Source organism: Rhipicephalus sanguineus, chromosome 4 (assembly GCF_013339695.2).
Source record: "Rhipicephalus sanguineus isolate Rsan-2018 chromosome 4, BIME_Rsan_1.4, whole genome shotgun sequence".
In the NCBI taxonomy this organism is placed as follows: domain Eukaryota; kingdom Metazoa; phylum Arthropoda; class Arachnida; order Ixodida; family Ixodidae; genus Rhipicephalus; species Rhipicephalus sanguineus.
Genome location: NC_051179.1, coordinates 153,078,159 through 153,097,269, shown reverse-complemented (window position 1 = coordinate 153,097,269; position 19,111 = coordinate 153,078,159). Strand labels below are relative to the sequence as shown.

The 19,111-nt window shown below is 44.3% G+C and overlaps 1 protein-coding gene across 2 annotated transcripts in view; it reads right to left on the bottom strand.

Moving 5' to 3' along the window:
- LOC119390814 (squamous cell carcinoma antigen recognized by T-cells 3) overlaps nt 1-19,111 on the bottom strand; it is a 50,230-nt gene that overhangs the window by 25,013 nt on the left and 6,106 nt on the right. For both annotated transcript variants that reach the window (XM_037658517.2, XM_049414934.1), the window contains exons 6-14: nt 16,037-16,161; nt 13,805-13,969; nt 10,909-11,047; nt 9,991-10,107; nt 8,895-8,966; nt 8,245-8,303; nt 5,684-5,793; nt 1,442-1,554; nt 213-289 (exon numbers count right to left, since the gene is read on the bottom strand). In XM_037658517.2, the coding sequence (XP_037514445.1) occupies nt 213-289; nt 1,442-1,554; nt 5,684-5,793; nt 8,245-8,303; nt 8,895-8,966; nt 9,991-10,107; nt 10,909-11,047; nt 13,805-13,969; nt 16,037-16,161 (977 nt within the window). The remainder of the gene's footprint in view (nt 1-212; nt 290-1,441; nt 1,555-5,683; nt 5,794-8,244; nt 8,304-8,894; nt 8,967-9,990; nt 10,108-10,908; nt 11,048-13,804; nt 13,970-16,036; nt 16,162-19,111) is intronic.

Genomic DNA, 19,111 nt, shown 5'->3' with positions numbered 1-19,111 from the left:
GTCATTAAAGAAAAAAAAGGAAAAAAAAGGCAGAGCCCAGGATATGCACTTGAGTGGGAGGAGCGCCAATGGTGATGCCCAGATCAGCGAGCAAGAAGAGCTTTGTAACAGTATCTGACAATGGAATCATCGCTTAGCTCTGCTTCCGGTGTGTTAATAAGAAGTCCAAAAAAATTGCCAAGAAAATGTAAATGTTTGCAATTTTTGCTCACCTTTTCTCTCTTGTCGAGCACTCTCCGCATGTGGGCTTCGTACTTTTCTGTCGCCGTGTCCAAGGTTTCCAAGGTCCCTGTAATAGATTGAGTCGTGTTAGCACACACTGCAAGGTGGACAGCATACTACACACAGTACACAGCAAACAATGTAAGAGAGTAGGCTATATGGAATGCTGCTCTCTATATCTACACCATAGAACCACTAGGCCTTCAATGCAGTAGAAGGTTTCGCAGCAGTTGGCCTTTAAACATCTCTTAATTGACCTGTACAGTGCAACATACAACACAGACGACATAGAAGCATCGACGGAAGTGTCATCTGTATTGTATGCGCTGTACGAATCCATTCCAAGCTGAATCAAGACCAACTAGCCCAGCTGTGAGTTCTGTTATCTGTAGGCTTGTGCGAACAGTAAATTTTAGGTTTGAAGCGAATTTGAAGTGAATAGTGATTTTGGTCGAATAATTTCGAATCGAATTCGAATAGTATATATCACATATTATTAAAAAAAAAAAAATACGAGCATATTTGCCATGACCCAACCAATCTGCAGAACGTTTTTTTTTTATTGTAACAACGCATGCGCAAATGTCATTATTTTTGGTTCAAAGGAAGTGGAAGTAACTTTCAATAGTAGCAGGATTTGGCTTTCGGTAGAATGCAAGTGATAACCTGTAAAATGTGTTACGTTTTAAAATTTACTATACTAAGCCGGTATAAGAAGTTTTTAAACTTAAAAAATGATGATTCATGTGAGGTTAATATGTTCATTTAACCTTGAAGTGGGGCTTCGCGGCGGTGCGGATTTTCCCGAGAAAGGTGTGTTCATGGTATAGCATTCCTCCACTGCAGTGAAACCACCTTTACAGAAGGTTACAAGCGGACAGTGCGATTTTCTCTGGAAAGGTGTATTCACGGTATAGCACCCTTCCACTGCAGTGAAATCACCTTTACAGGGGGAGTTACACGCGGACTGATATACACCTATTCGTTCATTTCGAATACTTCGAAATTTTCAATAAACTAAATTCGAATCGAAGCGAATTCGAATACTGTATTATTCGTTCGAATATTCGAAGTGCTCGAATATTCGCACAAGCCTAGTTATCTGTGTATTCTGACCACGGCAGGCCAGAAGAAGAGTAAACATGCCATAGACATGCTGGGTGTGCAAATACTAGCAGAGTGAAGGAAAACCAGAACTGCGTGGGAAATCGCAACTTGCCTTCCTCACGCTCGAAGAGCAGCAGTAGGTCCCCGAGGGTCTCGGGCCAGTCGACAGCCGCATACATGCCTCTGAACAGAACCTTCCGGTAGTGCTTGTCGTCCCCAAAAGTCCTGCACATGGCAGGAGGCAGGTGCATGCTCGGTCAAAAGCTTCACAATACTATTTAGCTTGACTGCGCTGCAAAACATTACTAAACATGAAGGGAAGAAACCTGTCCCCCACTCGTATGTAGTAGCAAGAAACATGCGAAAAAAAAACCAACGAAAAACGTGCAGATTTCACAAAAACAAATCTTTATAGTTGACATACGTATCTCATCCTGGTTCGGGATTTGAATCCGGATTATCTCCCAAGGCATGCCTTTTGGGGTCAGTCACTCTGTCATCTGAGCTAACAAAGAGGCTAGCTGATTGGCAGCATGAGGTTCAATTAACCAACAACTTGAAGCCTGGGGACGGTGAATATGGCAGAACTGATTTGCCATATTAATCAATAACTCAAGGGATACTTAAAGGTGAATTGCCTCAATAAATTACAATTCATAATCCAATAGACCACTTTTACCACAAGCCAAATCGCAGCAAGACAGAACCCATGCAACATAAGCTAACTCCGCATTGGCAATACCATCTACACAGTTCTGCACCTGTTTCTTGCTGCGCTAGTTTTCACAGTGTCCGATTAAAGCTTATAAACTGCCCACACGACCCAAGTGCTCTGGACAGCAGACATAAAGCATGCTAAACTGTCTCAGCCAACAAAGTAGCACTGTCATGCATTGAGTACACCTCAGTGGTGAAGTGGTTGCAGTGCTCAGCTGCTAACTCAGAACTCTTGGGCTCGATTTTCAGCTGTGGCGGTCGCATTTCGATGGAGGCAAAATCCTAGAGGCCCATGTACTGCGCGGCATCAGTGCACGGTAAAGAACGCCAGATGGTCGAAATTTCCGGAGCCCTCCACTACGGCGTGCCTCCGTAATCATATCGTGGTTTTGGCATGTAAAATTATTATTACTGTTATGCCATGCATCGAGAGGTAAACAAGTCAGAAATGTCTCAACAACAAAGGCTTTCAATGCAGTCTTCCGTCCATCTGAAGGCCTCGACTCAGAAAGGTCGAAAGACGGCTAGGCAACGTGCTCGGACGACAAGAGCAGAGGGCATCAACAGAGCAAAGATCCAGTGCTTCGAGTAGCCATAATTCTCCGACTATGGACCACTTCAGATAGGTTTTACATGAAATACACAACGTTATGGTCCCAATTTCGCCAATTCATTGACATTCAGGCAAATCAAACCCGTGCACATTAATTAAAATTTAGATCAACAGATGTGGAAAATTCTGAAATAAATAGCAGGTCTAGTTAGCTAATCGTAAATCAAGGATCTAAGATTTCAAGCAGGGTATAGTATTGTCTTGCAACAAAGCACTACCTGCCATCTTTGTGAGTAAAAGGACACTATTTTGCGTGGCAGCACAGCTAACTGCACAGCTCTGCTTTCCCCCTCGTTCTGCGGTATCCTCCCGCTGTTGTTTGCTACCACACACAAGTGAAGCAAGAGAGCCATGGCAACAGCCTGAAACTGTTCACGCAGAAATGGGCACACCAACGTGAACGATGTTAAACAGCATAAACATCACGTGTCAATGAAAAATCAATGCTCGTCGACCAACAGCATAAGCACCGGGGCTACTTACGCATGCAACGCATTTTGTTGCAGACAGAACGAATCTAAAGCATTGTATACTGGGGCTCTTCGATTTTCCACTTCTGGCTACCCGCGGGCTGCCAGAGCCAGCCAGAGCGCACTCGTTTTTCTCGGGTTGCTCCGACCCCCCCGCTGTGAACTTCCGGTTGGCGTTCGTTTTTCTCGGGTTGGACGGTTCTGGCGACCCGCGGGGAGCCCGAGGGTCGCCAGAACCTTCCAGGACAATTTAGTCGTGGAAGCTCTCTGGAAGGTTTCGGGCTAGCAGACGCCGAAAAGAGACGATACGCGCTCGCCGCCATCTTTGTGAGGACTCGACGGATTGCAATGCGGGCGCTTGCGGACTACACCTTTGCTTGTCCTTACGCTCGGGCCGCTCGGTGCCGTTCCGCCGTGCGAGATGGCGCGATTACGAGTGGCGGCGAGCATTTGGAGCTAATGTTTATTGCTTTTCTTATGTGTCCCGTGAAGTTTCCTTCCGTGAACAACGCGGCGAACTGTCGCGTTCTAACCATTCTAACTGCGTCGTGCACATGTCCCAAAAGTTATGTACACGTTCGTACAAACGCATGGAGACCCCTTTCGAGTTTATTTTTTCGTAGTAGTATTCGATTCTGGTGTCGTGTGTGCTTTATGTGCATTTAGCTGAGACGATTGTGATCGAACTACATATTTCGCTCCGTCGTATGTTTGCGTGCGTGAACCCCGTCAGAACTTAAATATTTCAACTAGGTCTTCGATGTTGATAAAATGCACTGATCGAACAAAAGCGATCGCGACATTGTTTTTTGTGTGATGCTCGTTGGTCGCGAACGGCGTGCGAGCGTACTTAGATCTACGGACCAATATATGAGGTATAGTATTATGTTATGCTACGACGCGTCGATGTGAAAAAAAGAAGATGAATTCAGAAATGTATACATCCTTTTGTTGCTTATTTCATCGTCGGCTTTGTCTTTTTCCACCTCTTAGTAATAATTCCATGCAGTATGTACGCAGTTATCACCTAGTAGCTCAAATAAAAGCTGAGCTAGTACATGAGATTTTTGGAGTGCCACTTAGGACTGGAAAAGAGGCTCAGGCAACATCTGCCAAAACGAGTCGAAGACGCGTCACACAGAAGTTTATTTTAGATATAACGCGCACTCGTGGTACCCATACCGCCGCATGTCTCAAGTTATGACAAAACGCAAGCTGGTCAACGCGTGTGTGCGACGTAGTACGTGATAGATCCTCGAGCTCTAGATCCTCGAGCTCTTTTGGGGACACGATCACTTTCGCGAGATTTTCGCGTCGTGTTGTGCAGCGACTGTTACACGTGCTAAGCAGACGTGAGCTGGTTAAGCCGTTAGCGGCGCGGTAGCTCACCTTGCATCGATTTCGTGGCGCCGTGCGCCAGCTGGCTGTTTTGTTCACGGACGGGGCGAGTTGCGCACGATTTTGCGAACGTACGTGATCGTATCCCAAATCCGTATGCTCGAGAATATCACTTCAGCTCTTCAGCAAACCTAGCCACATATTTTCAAGCGGGCAATGCAGAAAAACCAACGCGCACGCGGCGCAAAGTTTCGTTTGCTGCCACGGCGGTAGCGTTTGTTTACGTTTACGCTGGCTGTCCCAGCGTTCGATTTTGTAATCTTGGGGCAGCTTCGGGTTGTCTCGGGCTTCCCACACATGTGACCAAGACGCTACTTCCTGTCCCAACCGGAACTTGCTGGCTGACCCTCTGGCTATCTCTGGCTGCCAGAAAGCTGCCAGAAGTCCGAAAATCGAAGAGCCCGACTGATGCGAGGTGGTTTTAAAGGACCGAGAAAATTCGAAAGCAAATGAGCAATCTGTCAAGTCCCGTAGTTCAGGTTAAAAGGGCAAGTCCCCACAAAAACAAGCATGGTATAGGTTCTGGTTTTCAAAGAACAGGCCACCGGAAAGATGCTGTTTAGACAAATTTGCCACCAGTTGAAGTTCAGCGCTTGTGTCGTCCTTTTTTTCGTGTTTTGTGTTTCTGTCTTAACCCAGCGTGCGCTGCCGTTTATCGTGAAATATACAGAGTTGCAGCTCAGCAAAGTTTGCTGTTCATTAACTGCAGGGCAGTGACGACAAAGACGGTTAATTTTAGTGTCCCGAATGGCTGCGCACGAATGCCGAGCTTAATGTTGTACAGCCACCTTGCAACTATGCCACCAAAAACATGGCTGACGCAGCCAGTGTTGCCAGATCACCACAAATTTTGAATTATTAAGGAGAGGCAATCGTCCCTACTGAAACGTTTCACATGCATTCCGATAATTCCGTATGTTGTCAGCAAGATTGATATGGAAATTTAATGGAATCGATATGGAGTCTGCACATACCCCATAAAATTATACGAAAACCACGTGGACTCATTGAAATGGCGTACAAAACATTTCAATAAAAATATGCTCGTAGTGTACATGAATTATGCGACTTTAGGGCCAGCATTTCAGGTTGCCAGGGCCTGATGCCAACTTGACGAGATAGATGAGACAACACAAGGTGAGAGAGGCAAGGGCACCTTTCAAAATTTGCATAATCGAGCCATGTCTGGGCATCAGTGGCACGTCCCTGGTTGGTGATGTCGTTCCAGAGCTCACGTGCTCGCGGCAGGTTGTGGCAAACCTTGGCCTGCACGTGCGCAATTAAAGGAAAAATAAATACATCTTAATACTTCTACCACATGCAGTTTCAAAAAATTGGTCGACATGCAGTACAAATGAGAAGGATGAGTTGTTTACTTAAAAGAAGGTCCAAATTAATTGAAAACACACAAATAAGCAAGATGTAGTAGAGTCGAGCCCGAATATATCCAATAATTGTTTTATATCAGTCAGTTGTAACATCCCCTTGCAAATGCCGTACAAAAGAATGGCACCGTGCTATGCGAACATCGAACTACCACTCACTTCCACATTTGGTATTGTCAAACGCTCGGCCACGCTGCACCCTTGTGAGAGCACGTCACCCAGCTGGCGCACAATCACTTCTTTAACTTAATTAAAATTTTGGGGTTTTACGTGCCAAAACTACAGCATTACTATAAGTCACCCTGTAGCAGGACACTCAAAATTACAATTTCGACCGCCCGTAGTTCCCCTACATACAAGTACCCCGAAATTATTGCATTTCCTTCTCACAAAATTTTCACTGTGGGTGGGAATCGAACCGTTGCATCCTCATGTTTGGCAGCTCAATGCCAGAGCTGTTAAAGCGATCACGGTAGGTCGCCGCACGACTGCTTCTTGCTTCATCGGAAATAACCGTGCCGATACAACAGCACTGTTGCAGCCGATGCTGTCATGCAGGGCAATACAAGCCGCGGAGTTTAAGTTAGCAATGTGCGTGTCTCGAAATATGAATGACTGTCGCAGCAGGAATATTTTTTTACGCTCCATAATGACAGATTTGCTTTAGCAAGCTTCACTACTATATCACACAGAATTACACAGTCGTGTAATGCGGCGAAGCATACTAATAAGCAAAGGGAACTAGCCACCTCGCAGTGAAGCGTACAGGTTGCTGCCAGGCGGTACGCTGCCTTGACGACACCAAAGGCCTTCCATTTCTATGTGGACGTTCCACGAGATCTTGTGGATAAGTCCTTTCTGCCTTACAAGAATTAAAACTTTTATGCCTTCAACGTGGCAGTGGAGAAAGAAACTAGAAAAATTCGTGATTTTCAGGACCTCAAGTGTCGTCCAAGATGTGCCATATTTTCAGATAAGTTTTTCAAGTTAATGATACTATATCGAACGACTTTGCAAACCCCGTCAAATTTGGCGTACATGAGTTTGACTGTAGACACAACAGAGCTTTGCAGGCGATCTGCTTATGAGAACATAAGTTAAAAACACAGTAAGATTCGGACAATCTCATTCGTTCAAACACCAGCAACAAAAAAGTTGTTTGACGAAATCAACGTTTCAGTTAGAGCGTAACTTTGATTCAGAGGCTGATGTTTGTGGCAGGCTGACATACTATAGCAATAGCATTACAAGTACCACTGGAGTACCATAACTAGCATTATGCCCATACTTTTTACTGTTTTTACATTTAAGAAAAAACTGCAGGGTTGAAATGAAATTGTAATGTTGGCTGGCCAAGGTCCCCAGCATTGGTGGACATCACACACTCTGTGTTAATTTACCAGTGAACTCATTAATTAGGCACGTGTCACTAGTTGATGCTGAAAAATTATGTACAATGAACACATTGTTATTAAGGAACCACAGACAGTCAGTGCTTAAAGCGTGCTCAACCACAGTAATCTAATCTAAGACTAGCGCCGCTTACAAGAAGCAAAATGCACTGGCATTCTACTACTTACTATTTTCGCAGAAAACCTTCCTAAGGGAATGCGGAATAAAACTGTATGAAACACCAATGCACTTCATGGGAAAACTTGAGGGTAAATATAACAGCCTCACACTGGTGTCACAGCATTCCTACTAAGTAAGTAAACATGCCTTCTAGCACTTCATAGCTTGAATTGCTTAAATGAAACGAAGCCTTGAACTACCGTCCCTAGCATCTTCCCATAAGAGTTACCACTTGTGTCGTTTTTCCCTGCATATTACATCATCGTGGACTAGACGTTGATTTCATCTCTCCTGCCTAGTGCGTGTCATAATGCATGGATCACTGACACAAGGTTGCCGTCTCTTTTAGAAGGACGTCTAGTTTTCAGAACACACTTCTTCCCAGGATTTCGCAGGAGTGGAACCCCCTTCCTGCCTACACTGGAGACATCAAAACCATCAAAATTCCAAGAAAGGTGTAACTAGCAGTAATTAAACATATTTTAGCTGAGGCTTCCTCATTGTCCCATCTTGTTTTTCTCATGTTAACCTGTATTATCTTTTCTTTTTCTGAGTTTACATTTGATTTAGTGTTCCGTTTGTCTCTTTGTGCGCTGTATTTGTATTGTATTGGTGCATCATACAATTTATATTATTAGTGTACATTTTGTGGAAATGCTTATTTTGCTGTTATCACTTTCCTCTCGAATGCTTCGACACCGAGAGCACATGAAATCAAACGAAGTAATTAATAAAAGATGCGGCTGGCACCCACACCTACCTCCACTTTTGCCCAATACTTGAGCACAGGACCACATACATCACTCTCTGTTGACGCATCTGTGAAAAAAAAAGGGAGAGGGCCAAACAAACGACGCATGAGCTGCAGTTCACACACACACACAGTGAGTCGCTAGCCATATAGATCTCAACTGTTGCATCAAACAAGGCACTCACCCCACAACTAAGAAGAAATGCACTGAATGTTGATCTCTTTCTCAGAGTAAACTTTAAAAACTTAGAATGACTGCCCACTGTATGGCGACTGCCTAGCACGTGCAAAGGTGCTTACCTTCTCTCCATTTGACTTCACAACGAATGCTGAGAGAAGCAATCAAAGAGATAGCGTTCCTTTTACACAAAGTTCAGGATCCATGAGTGACAATGCAACGAAATTCGCTGAGAATTCAGTGTTACTGCTGCTACTGCTTGTCAGAGTGGAGATGAAAGACATGAGTTCAAATTTTTAAATGCAACGAAGAGAATTAATTGGTGCCTGAAGAGCTTATGGCCAGACAGGCATAATGCAGAAGGGTGAGTCACAATTAATTAAGAACGTGCTAACAAAGCACATGCCATTGGAAAAGCATGGAGCAAAACAGCAAGAGTGCTGGAGAACTTTAGAAATTTTTATTTCGCAGACATACTCACACTGCAAAAGGTGTTCAACTGCTTTTTGGAAAGCTGCTCGCAGGTCCTCCAAGTAAGGAGCCAGCAGTTCGTCTGCAGCGGAAACAAATTTCAACAACCAACTCCGCACAGACATACTGAGTGTAATCCTCATTTTATTCCTTTTCTCTCTGTCATGCACAACATTACAATGCCTGCAATGCCAGACTCAAGACCTCTGCGAAGCGTGCACAAAGTGGCATGTCTCATAGCATCTCACGTTTCACTGTTGCACACTGTCACACATTATGTTTCTTAAAGGGACACTAAAGAGAAACAATGAATTGGTTTAAATCGATAAATTGCGCTCTCAGAACTCTAATGTCGTTAATTTCGCCATCATAGGTTTATTAATAGAGGAGAAAATCAAGTTCAAAGTTTCATTTTTAAATTTCGCGCCGAAATCTCCCCGTGTGATGTCACGTATTTCAAAGTGTACTTATCGTATTTTGGCGCCACTGGCTCAACAAAAGTACCCCAAACTTGGTATGTTAAGTTTATGGCCCCCTCAGAGGACAATGTACTTCATTTTTACCGATTAGGAACTGCGTAGTCCCTAGTAGGCACCGTCAAACATGCGACGTCACGACGAATGTTGCGGAAACTTTAAGGTGGCGTCACCACCCACATTTTGTTTTTTCACGTTTTCTCGCTCACTGAGCGTCTTCTCGCAGCAAGTGTGTTGTTTTTGGTATCGTGAAAGAGTACTTTACTAATATGAGAAAACTCGTATTGCTCTTTAGTGTGCCTTTAAAATTTGTATGTATAATTGGTAACTATACAACCTATACAACAGACTAGCTTGATTTTTGATGATTCTGCTTTTTTTTTTTAGAATTATTTTTTAATCCTTGTGCACCGATGCAATATCACTGCTCTTAAAGGTTTAGACATACACTAATTATCAGCGTCAATCCTTTCGCGAGAGTGAGCTCTTACGCTAATGCAGATGGTTTTTCATGACCCACAGGCTGAGTGGCAATATGCGTGCCTGTATGCAAGCAACACCAACGCTGCACCGAACTCCCAACACCGCTTGCAATGGGTACCGCAGTACTAGTGGAGGTGTAATACGCACCACCTTGCGCTGAGTGTGCTTCGATGCGTCTTCTTAGGTAGTCGAGAAAGGCTAGCCACAGGCGCTGATAGTCTTGGCCTTGGCTGAATCCAGCTTGAAGTGCTTGTTCCATGGCCTCTGCGAGGGAAAAGCAACAATGCTGAGAACAAACAAAAGTGTTATGCACGACTGAAATGTACTTTTCTCACACACTTACTGCATTTTTTTGCGTATAACCTGCAGAAGACACACGGAGAATTCTGAGTGCAAATCAGCGTGCAAGTTACATACAAATTTCGGAACACAAGTTGACTTCACTGCACTGCTTCACGGTATAATGCAAGGAAGGTGCCTGCACGACAATACACGGGGTTCTTTTTTTCATTTATTTTAATTTTTATGTGGTTTGTAGTTGGGGTTGCAAGTTATACGCAGGGGCGGGTTACAAGTACAAAATATGCTATAACAATGTATTGTAAAGAAGCTTTTTTCCCCCTTGCGAATGATCCAAAAAATTTCAATTGCACTTTGCACAGTTGTTTTTCTTCTTACAGCAGAGCCCTAAGCTCCCTGAACAACTCACTACATCCTATGCTCAAGCAAAAAGTTGTGCGCACATTACAAAATAACAAAAGCAACTGAGAGAGGCATTATGCAATCGGTATGCTTTACATACCCACGAAGTTGTTCCATAGATGTACTATGCATCAGGGTTAGCTCCCGAAATGCAAAAGAATGCCATGTGCCCATTATCTCCAAAAGGTTTGCATACTATTAATGAAATCTTGGGGCTTTACCTACCAAAACAAAGATATGATTATGAGGTAGGCCACTGAAGGTTATCTCTCAGTGGCCTAAGTTTGTACTATACCATATAACCACAGCACATGCACAAAAAGCACAGAAGATGCACGAAAAGCTTGGTGGCAGAAATGCAACCTTTCACTTTGCCGTGTTCAGCATGTGAGCGCTCGAGGGCCTTGAGGTAGGAGGCCCAGAGGTTGGCAGACCATGGACAGTTGCGCACAGACCTTTCGTGGCAGGGCAGGGACACAGATTCCACCTTCAGCTGGTTGTCCTGCACCAGAGGACAGAGTACGTCACCAAAACTATGTGCGGCCCTCAAGATCCATTCCACCACGTCTTCTATTCATGTGCACATCAATTCCAACTATCTTTATGTGCATCTCCAGCTTCATATTCACTTTTTTTTTTAAGTATCCACTTGCACAATAGCCGCAATCCTTTCTCCAAAAAACAAGGAAGCTGGCTTGGGGGTGCAAAGATAATGAGGAGCAATATTTTTGGGACGATAACTTGGAGTACGGAGAAGTTAAAACAACTTGCAGGTTGGAATTCTTACTTTGGAGATTCTGCAAATAACGAAACAATCAAGTTGAACAAGACCTACCTCTGTAATAAATGCAGATGTTCACAACACATTTCATCAATTGCGCCACAGAAAGGCGAGGGTGCACAGGGGGGATAGAAAAATCATTAAAAAGATATTTTAAAGACAGTAATCTTTCTTGGGATACTTGAACACAGAAATTTCGGTCTGTCCGTCTGTCTTTCTGTCTGTCATAGGATTCAGCCACCCGGCCAAAGTAAGCACTTGCTGAACGCCCAGCCATCTTGAACCGGTAGCTGTGTTCGTACTTGTGAACATTGTCGATCAAAAAGCAAATATTACACATATCTGAGGTGCAACATCAATACGTAAGTATTAGGTGGTGTGTTCCTTTACTAGAAAATACATAGATACGTAATTATAAAGACCCTAGTGTTTCTTAGGCTGCTCTGAAAATGCGACGCTATGCGCGAAAAAGCCCACTGCCAACGATATGGTGCTGCCACTTGGCAGTAGCCCTGGGAACAGCATCACGGGTGGCCGCGGATGAGACCAGGACTCATGCAGTACGGCCAGCAGAAGACTATCGTCTTTCGACGACATTTGCAGCGAAGCACGCAGATACGCGGCCAATTTTTTGGAAACCACCCATTTCGTCATCTCTGATGCTTAAAAGGGTGCTGAACCACTTTTCCGAGTAATCACTGAATGACCTCAGTATCGGAGTTTATCGCCTCACAAATCAATCGCCGCAAAAATTTCTCGAATCTGTCAAAAACGAGCAGAGTTACAGGGATTTGTCGCACGCTTTCTTCTCGTCCCAACGAGCGCGCAGGAAGCTACACAGGGAGCGGTGGCACGGGGGTCAAAAGTTACGTCAGCCCACATCATGACCTTGAGCGCGTGCGATGAAACACAATCACTCTGTCCCATTGTGATTCCTGTGCAAGAGTGTGGATACACTGGGTAATGCTACCAGACTATGAAGTGCATCGCCGGCACGTGGCGGCACCACGCGGCATGAAGCGCATCCGATACAAATGCCGCTCTTGATTTATGCCGGTGGTTAGCCAATAGCATGTTACCTGTACTTAAACGCCAAACAGCAGGCACCGGCAGCTCTGAAGAGAGTGAGCACAGGCCTATGTATGAAGAGGGGGTGCCTGAGAAAATGGCAACTTCGGGCTCCACTTTCAAACTTTCCTTGCCACGCCCGACCGCCATATTTCGCTGAGATGTTCATAGCAGGGTCTGCCATCTGCAGGATGCGCTTTCTCGGCGAGGCCGAGGGACTGTTCATGCTTTGTCAAAATTATTTAACTGAAAGCGAACTGAGCACGATGATTTAGTCAACATGGACGACAAGAAATGAGCTCAGTATCACTAAAACACCGATGCTCATGAAACCGTCTCGTCTTTCTTGCAACTGATCCTTACCACTTTGGTTCAATAGGTCAAGGTTTCACCTTTCCATTGCCACCCTCCTTGTACGAGACTGTCGTATAAGAAAGCAGGAAAAATGTCAAAAAACAGTATAGATCGGTTTCACGAGATTCACAATAAATGCGGACGTACGATTGACCGCTGCTACGACAATTGGCCAACCAACACTGCCGCTGGAGTGCTTCACTGACCCACCATTTCTTAGCTGAATCGCTTTAGTGATCATAAAAATTAATACTCATTTTAAAGCTTTCCATACAAAAGCACATACAAAAAGCAAAACATAATTCTTATCTGATCATAGAGGAATAGAGGGATGTGTTTATTACAAGGATCAGATGAGCTGGTGATCACACCAGCCGAACGTGTTGTGCAATCTGCCCCACATCAGAAATCTTACGTGCAAAACAAAGCCATACGGAGATATGTCAAATCCCCGTTACACTGAGTTGGGCATTACGCATGACAACGCAGACGTTATACGGCTGCTGTTTTACGGAGACTCTGGACGTAACGCCAGAGCTCGTACTCACTTGTCGCTGTAGGCTCTTGCTGTGCATGCCTAGTTTCAAGATACGATGTATCTATTGTCAATGTTAGAGAAGTGATGCCGGACATTGTCCAGTTCATGCCTGCCAGCAGCATGACTGCTGCACTCAAGCGTGTACAAAAAAAACCTTCAACAGCAAACACGTAAGCTGCACATCGCTCCATGACGAAGCAGCGTATATCAAGGTGGAAGTACACATGAAACCCCTGTCAACCCAGCTGTGACAGGGAAACCCCTTATTAAACATGAGCACCTGGGGTTCTTTAACATGCACCTAAGTGCATGTACACAGGTGTTTTTTGCTTTTCCCTCCGATTAAAATGCAGTTGACAGGACTGTGCATCGAATCCACGTTCCTGAGCTTAGCAGCACACCACCTTAGCTGCTCAGCTACCGCGGCGGCAAGAGCACTTGAAAGCAACCCAGTCAAACCTATATGAAATTTCATGATACTAGATGATGTAGTGAGTGTGCTCCATGCGGGTACGCACCAGATACGTCATGTACCGTTCCCAGAGGTCGGCCACCAGGCAGTGTTGTGCCAGAGCACGCTCGTAGAGGCACTGGATGCGGGCGGGGTCACCTTGCACCTGCTCCCACTCCAGGTATGGCAGGTACAGTGACAGGTCGGGTACACCTTTGTCGTCTTCGGACAACTTTTGCATGGAAACAAACAACGGGGCTGACTGGTTGATTTGTAGGGTTTAACATTCCAAAGACACAGTTCAGCCATGACAGATAGATTTTGACTACCTGATATTAATTATACCTGCTTCAATTTATCTACTGCACCTCATGCTATATCTCTCTAGAATGGTCGTCTTCCCAATGGAACAGCTTCAATAACTGATCGTGAAATATTCCGTGACCCTCTATGTGTGCATTTCACTTGATCTGCCTTATCTGTTTACGTTGTGCAGAATGATTGTGTTTTCTTTTCTGTCTATTTTCTTAATTGTTGAATTTGAGTTGTTTTAGCCTCCACTGTTCTCAATTGTTTATTCTTCCGATCTCCCCCTTACTCAATGGCCCGTAAGGTGTTCCTTAAATAATAAATTCAAAATACTGTTCAAGAAAAATCGAAACCTCGTTACGAAAGCAATTACACTATACGGAGTCCACTGGCAGCCAGGAACAGAACAGCAGGCAACACGAGGTGGCCGCAGTGAAATTTACCAGCAGGTGAAACTTTGATACGTATTAAAGACACCAATGATCAAATCTAAAATTTTGCTTACAGATATCAATATGCATACAGCATTACTTTATAAAGAAACAATTGATACAGAGGCATTCTCGTGCTAGATGCGACTATGAAAACAAAGTTTTACTGCAAACTGAAGTTGTTCATTTTTACCAGCTTGTGAGCGGAGAATTTTGTGCTGCATGAAAGGACTTATCCATCATAGCTTACATGCAGAGAAAGCTGTCTGCAATAATTTAAGTTTGAAATGCAAGGTAATGAAAAAAAAAAAAAAGCCCCGGCAATTATTCATGTTTGTACAAATATCAAAATGGGTGGAGGGGGCAATACTACTTACAGTCACTGGAAATTGTACAGACACCAGAGCCTACTGACCCTCCACTTATTGATTTGAGCACAGATCATGTATGTGTTCCGTGCACCTGTCATGTTTTTCATATTTTATAACAACAAATGCAAGGTAGTACCACGACAACCCATCTATTTGAATGTGCACTGTTCGCACTGTTCCTGCTTTCAGTGACAAAAGTGAGACACAGCCTGCTTTTTTTTTTTTTTTTTAAATATCGTACTTATTTCTTCATTGGCAATCAAATGCACCTTCAGCGGCAGTACAGGCCATTCCGTTCTTAGGCCTTGCTATAGGCATTTTATAAAATTTGCGAGGGCACACTGCTGGGCTACACATTAACTGGACCAAACGGACAGTGGCTCAGATCACTGTTCAAATGAAAATGAAGTGCTACCTTCAAATACCAGAGCATGTCTCTTACAAATTGCTTTTATCGCAACAGCCATGCCTACATCTTACATGTCACAATAAAATAAACTTCCGTTATTCGACCCTGACGAGACCGACAAAACTGCTCGAACCATCTGGCGGGTGGAATTAAATGAGAGGTAGAAAAAAACACCAAAACACACCGTTGATCTAACGGTAGTATTTGCCCCCAATTCTAATGTCTCTAAACTGAACGCACCCATTTTTTTACATGTCTAAGGAAGCACAATAACATAAAATTGACACTAGAGCTCCTAAACAAAGTACAAGTTGAACACGGCCCCCGTTGGAGTGAGAAAGACACAGTCTGTCTCAGATTTTGGCAATGTGAAACAGACGAAACCCGCAAACCTTCTTTTAAACAGAATAGAACTTGGTTCACTCAATGTCTCTCATCATCCACTGTAGGCTGCCCTTTATCACTATGTGGCCAGCTACAATACATCATCCTCCAAATAGGTCGACATCCTACTTGATGTCCTGCATTGATGAAATTGCTCCTCCACAATTGCAAGTTAGACAGTGGGCCCTCCAGTAAGCGGACATCCACAAACAACAGGGCGCCTACGAACAAGCTAAAGCTCTCTATTACCAGCCCAGCACATCTACCACAAGTGCTTCAATGAAACGTATGAAGGTCCAGTAACAATTTTAGTCTTCGACAATATTCCTTTGTCGACGGCCATCAACAGGGCCGGGCATAGTGACTCAAACCATGTGCACTGAATTGACACTGACCAGAGCCGTTTCGTATTCCTGAATTTTTTCTAGCTTCAGCTTGGCCTTCTTGTACAGCTGCTCCACAGCTGGCTCGATGGCTGCCTCACTCCACTCCTTGAGCTCCCTGTACGTCTTTTCCATACCTGCAGACCAACAGCATCAAGCTGTCACCACAAACACCACCTCAGCTGAACATTCCACCAACTGCGTTTTAACCCTTTGAGGCACTCTGTGCACAATTGTGAAAAGAGCAAGACACATTGGGGTTTGGATGAAGTGAACCTTCTGCGTGATAAATGTGTCTTCATTTAACTTCATTTTGCAGCACACTGTTGCGCATGGTCACTTTGCTGAAGGCACTACCATGTCCGACGAGCCGTTCAACGTGCCGCTTTCTCCAAGCCACCTCGAAAGTATCATTTCCCTTTGCTTGATATGAGCATAAGCGGAAAAAATCACACTATATTTCTAGCCTGAGATCTGATTCTATTTATACAAAAACAGAACATGAATGACTTTAGGATGATTAGATATTAAATTACAATATAATAACAATTAATTACTATAAAACCCTTACCCATAAGTCATCTTATTATGACAATGTTTTTGTTGCAGCACAATATCGGGTACTTTGAAATTAAGTTGTGTAAGTTTGACACATTTGCAGATAGTTCTTCTGAAAGGGTTAAGAGATACGCGTGCAGCCAGCAGCGGAGACTTTCTGCGGCGATGGAAATCAGATGGAAGAAGAACACAGGAAGTGTGCCGCAGAACAGTGAACTAGACAGTCCAATCACGTTGTTAGCAAATGAGGGCTTCTCACTCCCAAGCACCGACTTAGCTGGCAATTTATTATGAAGAGAATAGAGCAGGGCCATATAAAACCAATCAAGTTACCCCGGTACTATAATGACTGATCACTTACTGCAAGCACACAGAAATCATACACTGTCACAGAGCACGTACAATTCTAATCCTACAGGTCACGCGGCTGTCTTCCGAGAAAGAACTAAGTTTCTCGTCGGGGAGGAAGCACGCACATGTTTCTGGTCACTGCTCACTCAATGACTCTTTCCATTCTGCCAATATGCGTGGCTGCCCCTTCTCCCTAGACTCCTAGTGCCATCTCTTGGCCTTCTCTATGGCCAGCCCTGAGTCCTATTTGCTGTCAATGATGATTCTCACTTCTGCAGGCAATGTGAATAGGCTGCATAACTTCTGTGGTGAGCCAAGAATTTCAGTAAGGACCTGCACATCAGTGAACTGCATAGCAATTTCGCGTACAATAGCTACCCGCTATAGTTCCCATGTCCATAGTATTTTCAATCCTGTACGTCCAATACCCTCTCCCCCTTCCATTCTGTTTAAAAACTTATTTTCTGAAATACAGTGGTAGCTTAAAGGGACACTAAATAGAAACAATGAATCGGTTTAGATCGATAAATTGCGCTCTCAGAACTCAAATGTCGTTAATTTTGCCATCAAAGCTTTATTAATAGAGGAGAAAATCAGGTTCAAAGTTTGAATTTTAAATTTAGCGCTGAAATTTCCCCGCATGACGTCACGGATTTCAAAATGTATTTATCTTATTTTGGCGCCATTGGCTCAACAAAATTACCCCAGACTTGGTATGTTAAAGGGACACTAAAGGCAAATATTAAGTCGACGTTGATTGTTGAAATAGCGGTCCAGAAACCTCGTAGTGCTGCTTTTGTGCCAAGGAAGTGCTTATTTTGAAATAAAATCACGTTTTTAGTGGTCCGCATCGCGTTAGCGCGCTTCAAATCTCCCGCCTGAAAATACGACTCTCATATGTCACTGCTGCCGTGCCCAACGTTGCCCGCTTTTACTGCGCGGCCGCCGACACTAGTAGCAGCCGAGCGGAAGTAGCGGGACCCACAGTAGCAACAACGGCGCTGCGGCAAAGACTTGCTCGGATGGGCACATTCAAAGCCGTCACCAAGTTGCGGTTGGTCTCGTAATCCTCAGTACGAAAGTGCAGCGAGCACACACGCAGAGGTTTTGACTGTTTAACACACTGGCGCAATGGCATGACACTAAGCCACTTCGAGCGTAAGGGTTCATTCCGCGGCACCCAGTGAAGAGACACACCGGTTTCCTTGCTGCAGCACTGGCGTTGTGCACCATTCGGGCATCCGGCAATATCACACGCATGCGGCATTTTGTCGAACTTTCTATCAGAGCGACTTTCACGAGCGCGCAAAACACGCACGGCAGTACGCGATCCCGAAACTACCACTGAGACGGGCGAGGCACAGTTCGGCGAAAACGGAACCTTTGAAACACGCGCGCCGTTCCCCATGGCAACGCCATGGAGGTTTTGTTTTCCATGAATCAAGCGGAAACGAACAAACAGCATTTTATTACGTCTTTTGATGCTCGGAATTTTCTTTTTTTACTGCTGCTAGTTTGATTACTAGTGATTTATTGTAGGCCGACTTCCCTACGTCATCGGGATCACTTTGAAAATGTCCCACTCGTGGCGCTCATCATGTGATACATTTAGCTTAATTTCTCGGTAAGTAGGGCACTGCTGTTGATAATATTGCCGTTTTAGAAGTTGTCATACATTGGGCTTTCACTCTGACATAAATTGTTATTTGCCTTTAGTGTCCCTTTAAGTCTATGGCCCCCTTAGAGGACAATGTACTTCATTTTTACCGATTAGGAACTACGTAGTCCCTAGTAGGTGCCGTCAAAACATGTGACGTCACAGCGAATGGTGCGGAAACTTCTAGGTGGCGTCGCCACCCACATTTTGCTTTTGCGCGTTTTGTCACTTACTAAGCGTCTTTTCGCAGCAAGCATGGTGTCTCTGGTGTCGTGAAAGAGTTGTTTACTTATATGAGAAAAATAGTTTTGCTCTTTAGTGTCCCTTTAAAGAAAGAACTACATGAACATGTAACCTATTACGAATGTTAAGATAAAGCAGACATTTCTCCTAGTTGGTATGCATTCGTCTTGGTGGAAAAGGCGCTCAGACACACAAGGAGAAAAGCAAGAAATCACATCACTGGCGCCAACTCGCAACTGCACGTTTACTGAAAAACATTCAAACTTAAAAGTTTTCGT